Genomic DNA, 7,606 nt, shown 5'->3' on the forward strand with positions numbered 1-7,606 from the left:
GGATCAATAAAGATTTATTTTATCTTATATTATTATATTTGCACATGTGCGTCAGAATGACAGCAGCTGTTTGGAGGAGCACGTGGAACAGCGATACCCGGGGTTCACCCATGTCTATATGGATGGATATAAGGATCCCAGGTCTGACAGAACCTGTGCTGCAGTTACAGTGTTGAGTCATAAAACGGACATATTCAAAAGAACATCGAAGGATTTAAGTGTATATTCAGTGGAAATGTATGCCATTGTATTGGCACTGGAATGGATAAGGCAAGCTAGGCCAGGTCAGGTGTTGATATGCAGTGATTCTGCTTCTGTCCTGTGCAGCATTAGGTCCAGTTCATCTAAGAACAGGCAGGACCTGCTGTTAACAATGCCATCAGAGGTAGTAAGTGAGGGCATGGAAATTAGGTTTGTGTGGACACCTACTCATGCAGGCATAACGGGGAATGAGATAGTTGATAAATTAGCCAAGCAAGGTTTTAATCAAGAACACGTAGACATCGATATTAAATTGTCAAAGTCTGAGGGGAAGAGTATTGTCTGGAGGGCCATAAGTAGAAAGTGGCAGCATGACCGGGACCAGGAGAGGAGGGGAAGACATTTACATAGAATACAGAGGAAAGTGGGAGAGGACCGAGGACGGAGCACAAATAGACGAGAAGAAGTGTTTTTACCAGACTAGGACTAGGACAGAGTAACTTAAATGGTGCATTACGTTTAATAGGGAAACATGAAACTGGGATGTGCAGAGACTGTCAGGAGCCAGAGACAGTGGAACATATAGGATGTAGGGGGTACAACCGTGAGAGAGGGGTCATGATGGAGGACTTCGGGTGGGGGGTTACAGGCGACTGATTTAAGTAATATTTTGAATAGTAGAGGCTCCGACAGACGAAGTGTCTTCAACTTCTTAAGAACGTCTGGACTCATGAAGAGAATTTGAATAAGGCAACGCAATAAGTTTCCTACAGGTGGCAGTGATGCAACATTTTTGGATGCCGGCTGCCTTAAAAACTCAGAGAAGAAGAAGAAGAGGCCGAAGCAGAAGAAGACGAAGAAGAAGAAGCTGGTTCGAGGAGGGACTACGGTTCCCAGCAGGCCGGTCGGCTGCACACACGTGGTGGAGCGTTGTGGACAGCAGGCAGCAGCAGCATCATGTCTGTGTTTATGGATTTAAACCTGAGCTACACGACGGACAAGAACCGGCTTCAGAGTGTGATAGAGACGGCCGCTCACCGTGAGTCTCCTCTGAACAGGTTTAACACTAAAACCTGAGTTTTACAGGTGAAGTTTGGTGGCTGCTAAGCGGAGGGCTAACCTGGTTAGCACCTTAGACCTCCGAGTGTCCAGAAGCTCTGCTCTGAGTCCAGGTAATCCAGAGACACCTGCTGGATCAGGTTCTTTACTGGTCTCACCTTTGAGGGCACAGGTGAAGACCTCGAGAAGCTGACAACACACACTGCACCAGACTCTGTTCAAAAAACGGCCATTTGAAAGTTTTTAGTTTTAACATGTTTGTGGTCATAACTACACGGGTAATGTTTAGTTTATTGATATATATTAATTACTAGAAGTTTAGAGGAGACTGTGATACCAGACTATTCAAAATGTTCACATTTAAAGTTTCATCTGTTCTCGTTTAAAATAGACTGGATGTGAGATGGTTTAAAATAAAGTTGAATATACGAACGTTGAACCAGACTCTATTCAGAAATGTGTTACTTTAAAGATTGTATAGATGTAAAATAATCAGTGATTGAGACTAAATCATCACGTGCTTTCTTCCCACAGTCGGATTCTCCACAGTCGCCATCAACTATGGGTTTGAACCCACAGCCAAGAAGAAACAGGTGAGTGCTCTCACCTGCTGTGCTGCATTCAGGAGCACTGTCACACGCAGGAAAACACAAACACCAGTTCAGCTCTGATTACTCTGTGGGGACAGGCTGGACTCAAGCGCACTAGCCTTTTATTTTGTAAATCTGTGTTTGTTTCCTGTTTGCAGGAGATTCCCACCCCTAAGCCCATCAATGAGCTTATCGATCAGCTGCCCATTGTGCAGGTAAGATGATGATGAAAAAAGGTGAAAAGGTCTGTGTTTACTTTGTGTGTTAACACCTGTGTACCTGTGTCAGGGTCGCTCTCGTCCAATCAGAGTGCTGAACAGACTGACCGTGGTGATGTCAGACTCCAGCCACTTTGTAAGTTTTAGTGTCATGTGTAAATTGAGTTAAAGTCATATGTAGTGCAGTGTATAACTGCATGTATTTGTGTGTACAGAGGCCGAATGCTGCAGAGTATCGTAGCTTTGATCTGCTCGCTGTGCAGCCGACCACAGAGAAACTTTTCCATGTAAGATACCAACTCGCACACCAAACATCACGGCTGCTGAGTACAGTTACTCGAGTCCTATTTCTGTGTTTATACTACTTTATACTTCGAAAATCCACCACACTGCTCACAGAATAAGGCATCAACAGTAAACATCCACTAACATGTCATATGACACGGACAGTTGCTCTGCACATTGAGTACTTTTACTCAGATAATATTCCACTGGTGTTTGTGTTTGCAGTCGGCCTGCATGTTACTGGACATCGACATCATCTGTATCTCAGTCACAGAAAAACTTCCCTTCTTCTTCAAAAGAGCACCAGTCAATGGGGTAATTTTTTTAATTCATTATTATTATCAGGTAGTATTGTAAGTAGTAGTAGTTGTAGTAGTACACAACATGATGTCATATTTAATGAGAGTAACGTGTGTCGTGTGTTGAGGCCGTGGACCGAGGCGTGGTGTTTGAGCTCTGCTACTCTGCAGCCATCAGAGACTCCACCATGAGACGCTACACCATCGCCAACGCCCTCAGTCTGATGGAGAGCTGCAAAGGGAAGGTACAGTTCATTCTTTCTGCCGCCGAAGGCTCCCGTAGCTGTGACCTCACCGTGACCTCAGCTTCAGGTCACAGGCTTCACTTCCAGTGTGTTAATCTGACTGTTTGTCTTTCAGAATGTGATCCTGTCCAGTGCAGCCGAGAAGGTAAGTGATTAGTGACACTGTTCAGTGTTAATCGATGATGTTGATCAGTGTAGTCGAGTAAATCTAACCCTCATGTTTGCCTTCAGGCTCTGGAGCTCCGGGGTCCGTATGACATCACCAACCTGTATCTTTCTGTATATGTAACATGTAGATTTCATACTATGTGTATTATCACATCTATATAACTATAGTACTGTAGAAACATCATTGAGTGTAGATGTAGTACTCTGTATATTCTGTGTAATACTGCAGTACTGTGTGTGTACCGTGTTGTTCTCCTGATGTGGTTCTTCAGGGGTTTGTTGTTCGGTTTGTCTGACGCCGAGGCTAAAGAAGCCATTTCCTCCACTTGTCGATCAGTTCTGCTGCACGCTGGTAAGTACTAAATACTACTACCGTCAGTCTGAGTACTAGTGCCACAGCAGAGCTCTGTGTTTTTATTGGATCAACGCCACTGTGTGTCTGTCAGAAACCAGAAAGACGGCCAGCGGCATCATCTACACCACGAAGACCTGCAGCGACTCGACCTGTCAGCAGGAGGCTCCGGCCCGGTCTGAACTCTGTAGGCTCATAGTTCACAGTGCAAAAAGAAACGTGTTACTTTAAAAAAACAAAACAAAAACATGTTAATTAAAAACTGATGAGTCGATAAAGGACCGCTGGCTCCGACTCCAGCTGTGCAGCCGGTACCTGAAACTGTTTTTCTTTTACCTGGACAGGTGAAGCACCTGCAGCCAAGAGACCTCACTTGGCTGAGTGATTGACAGCTGAGGAGGGCGGGACATGGACTCATTTGTTCTTCAGTTTTATTTCCAACAGGTTTTCTCTCAGTTCTGCTTTAAACAGATTTATTTTTTGGACTGAATAAACAGTTTGAACTCTGAAGGTTCTGAGGTCCACATCGTTCCATTTCTGCTGCTCGGGTCCGACGTCGACATGTTTACAACTTTTGCACAGCTTTAAATTTTAGATTTAAAACTTCACCAACATGTCTGTAAAAGACAAACATCTATCAGTCTGATACAAACCAAAATGTCTGATTAACACCTGAAGGCATCACTGAACGTAACATGATGACATCACAGTGAACCAATCAGAGGAGATGTTGAATACTCTGAGCTCATGACCCTGAATATACTCATACTTTTACTTGTCATAAAGTATTTCCACAGTGTGGTATTAGTACTTTTATGTACATAATTACTTGTTCAGTACTCCCCCTGAAAGTAAAAAGTCAAGTTTTACTGTAAACGTACTTTTGTTTGAAGATTTGTTGTTGTTGGACAAAAACATGGAAAAAATTCAACAATAACAAAAGTGACTAATCAGCTATTGATTACTGCTCAGTTGGCTCAGTCTGATAACTCTGACATCATAATATAATGGATCAGCTGCAGCCTGTCAGACAAGGTTCAGGGTTTAGTTTGAAGCAAGCAGAACACAGAAGGTTTCAGTCAAATGTTTTATTTTTTAAAATCTGTACAAAAGCTGTGCTCCGATGGGTCAGATCAAAAATACTTCATCAAAATATAGAATTTGTTTAACAAAAGTATAAATATACAAAAGCACTGTTTTCCCTGTTAGTGAAAAGTTTACCGTTGTTGCTGTCGAAGCTTGACTGCTTTTTACCAACTGACTTTAAATGCGACACAGAACCAGTTTTATCAAACACTGGATCAGCTCCAACAGAACCGCAGCTGTTCTGTTCTAATCTCAGTCCAGACTCGGTCTTTATTAAAGAGTGATTCCGCTGCGCCCAGTGTGGAACTACTGTACGAAGATGTTAGACGAAGGTGTAAAACATCAGATGAAGGAACCTAAAGCGAAGTGTCAGTCGGACCAGGTTACGGATCATAACAGGCTTCATATACTTTACTGTATATAGTACAGTATATTATAATACTTGTACTAGAATCCAGGAGTCATTAAGTTTGTCGTCCAGCACCTCAGACCTGCCCAGGACCAGGTTTGTTTATCAGTGTAAACCAGATCACATAGGGATGGATTGTTGAATTTAAACGCCTCAGAGCAGGAAGTTGGTCCAGGGTCCAAAGTACAGAGGACATGACTTTAAGTTGGGGGACGGAGACACCATGTTGTGAGGAACCTGCTCTTTTTACAGCCGTGGTAAAAATGGTTCTGATGTAGAAAAGGAAAGAAGAAGGAGCTAAGACCAGCATCCGGACTAACATGGATCCATATGCAGCTCCACACAGGATCACAGACCTTGATGTTCCTCTGGCAGCGCGGTCCTCACAACATGTTGTGAACAGAACCGGCATCAGCACCAGCATCGTCTCAAATATCTGAAACCTAAAGACGAGTCCTGCTCTGATCGCTTTCTGTCTGAACTTTGGTTTTATACCAGCAGGAAAGACGACGACAGTTGGAACAAAGAGTGGACGTCATGTCTGAACAGGTAAAACACCTGACGTCACCTGTATGGGATCAAGACTTTGTTATAACAATCATCTTACTTAGAAAGTGCATTAAAACAGTGTACTGGCCCTTTGCAGCCTGCAGCTGTAGACAGTGAACGCCTCATAAGGAGAGGTCAAAGGTCACAGTGATCAATTCTTAATTAATTATTGGCTGATGTGTTCGCTGCAGGTTGGAGGAATTGCCGCTGCTGTAATCACGTGTCTGACAGAACATGAACCAATCAGGTTTCAGGGGTTCTCGTTGGATAAGAAGGGTTAAAGGAGCTTGACTGAGGTTGGTTCAAGGACATGTGGATGTGAGGTTCAGAGTGGGCTGTTGAAACCTGAAGGAACCAAAACAGAAAATGGATCATTTTCCATTTAGTCACATTTCCAGCGTGTAGTGGTAAGATCACCACCTTCCATGTGGGAGACTGGGGTCGAATCCCAGCTCCAGTAGGGGTCCTTAAGCAAGACCTCCATACCCTGGATAAAAGTCTGCTAAATGATTAAATCAAATGTAATGTTCAAATGTAAATTTCCACTGGTGTTAGAGTGAGATCAGTCAGCCCTGGGTTTTACTGACTGTCCCTGAACACATCAGATAGTTCGTCCTAGTTGTGACAAATTCAGCTGGGGACGAATATGATGTGTGGCTGAAAGGTCTGGAAAAAGTGGAGTGTTCAGGGCAGCAGGAGTGTAAAACAAAACACCTGACTGGTCAACTGTGAGTGGGTGCGGCTGTGGTGACATCAACAGAAACGGGAAAAAAGCATAAATGTGATTGGACGGCTAAGAGACACTAGAGCACGGTTTCATGTCTTCGTCGTCATCGTCCGTCGGATCGTTAGCAGCTTACAGACCCAGGATGTGGTTGATGTGACCCTGAAACACAAAGAAACGTCACAGCTGCAAAGTCTCGAAGGTTATTGATCATTAATGATCAAATCTGTTCTTTGTTAATTATTTTTTTCCGTTTCACCAAAATAAAAACTTCACGAGATGTTTGATCTTTGAACATGAAAAAATTCTAAGCTATCAGATTCATCAATCAACATCACACTGACAGTCAGAGGCCAAAGGTCAATCTGTACACCTGAGTTTATCACCTGAGCCACAGCTGATCTCAGCTCTAAGAATAAACACAATAACTAAGAATCATCTTACTGGTTCTCCTCCGAGACACCGAAGGCAGCAGAGCTGAGGTTTGGGCTGAATCACATCAACCTGCATCCACACACACACACAAACACACAAGGACATTATTGTAGCCGCAGTACTGTGACTGTGTACATACAGAATAAAGTACTGTAAATATATGGACAGGTAATAATAACAGAAATCTATATCAATTAATAATCAATTATCTACATTGTTGTTAGACAGCTGCACCCAGATGTTTTTACTGAACAGGTGATATAAATGTGATTACTCAGACTTTGTACCTGTTCCTGCAGTAAACTGACTCAACATCACCTGCTACTGATCTTTGATCAGTGATGCTGTGATACGGGAGACAGGTGCAGGTCGACAGGTGCAGGTAGACAGTATTTGCTACATGTAGTTTACTGCTGTATATATATCAGTTTACATACTACAGAATATATCACACCCACATAGAAAGTAGAAATGCACATTTAGATAAACAGTAAACTCAGCTGTTGTACCTGTGTAACTTATTTTTGCAGTATCGCTACACAAAACTGGTTGTCATGACAACCAGCACTAACCTGCTGTTTTGGCTGCTGATTGGTCAAAGGTAAAGTGTGGCTTGTTTCCATTGGACAGTCAGTCGCTGTGAGATCCGCCTCCAAACACGCGCGCTTCTGAAAACATAAACAAAAACTCTTTATCATCATGTAGCTGCTGTGTGAGACCGGTCTACTGAGACCAGGGCCGCTCAAAACCACTGAGACCAGGGCCGCTCAAAACCACTGAGACCAGGGCCGCTCAAAACCACTGAGACCAGGGCCGCTCAAAACCACTGAGACCAGGGCCGCTCAAAACCACTGAGACCAGGGCCGCTCAAAACCACTGAGACCAGGGCCGCTCAAAACCACTGAGACCAGGGCCGCTCAAAACCACTGAGACCAGGGCCGCTCAAAACCACTGAGACCGGTCTACTGAGACCAGGGCCGCTCAAA

General features: G+C 43.7%; 1 protein-coding gene across 2 annotated transcripts; it reads left to right on the forward strand.

The window, feature by feature from the left end:
- Positions 1-1,052: 1,052 nt before the first annotated feature.
- rpp30 (ribonuclease P/MRP 30 subunit) lies at positions 1,053-3,927 on the forward strand. 2 transcript variants are annotated; one of them, XM_026350682.1, is made up of 12 exons: positions 1,053-1,240; positions 1,795-1,853; positions 2,009-2,065; positions 2,139-2,204; positions 2,284-2,355; positions 2,579-2,668; positions 2,781-2,897; positions 3,013-3,042; positions 3,129-3,166; positions 3,338-3,417; positions 3,512-3,604; positions 3,762-3,927. In XM_026350682.1, the coding sequence occupies exons 1-12, from the start codon at positions 1,159-1,161 to the stop codon at positions 3,800-3,802; spliced, it is 825 nt and encodes a 274-aa protein (XP_026206467.1). In that variant the 5' UTR covers positions 1,053-1,158; the 3' UTR covers positions 3,803-3,927. The 2 variants fall into 2 exon arrangements, with proteins under 2 accessions (XP_026206467.1, XP_026206466.1); XM_026350681.1 differs by lacking the exon at positions 3,762-3,927 and having other exon boundaries at positions 3,512-3,755.
- Positions 3,928-7,606: the final 3,679 nt, after the last annotated feature.

This window comes from Anabas testudineus, chromosome 19 (genome assembly GCF_900324465.2).
Source record: "Anabas testudineus chromosome 19, fAnaTes1.2, whole genome shotgun sequence".
NCBI classification, from domain to species: Eukaryota; Metazoa; Chordata; class Actinopteri; order Anabantiformes; family Anabantidae; genus Anabas; species Anabas testudineus.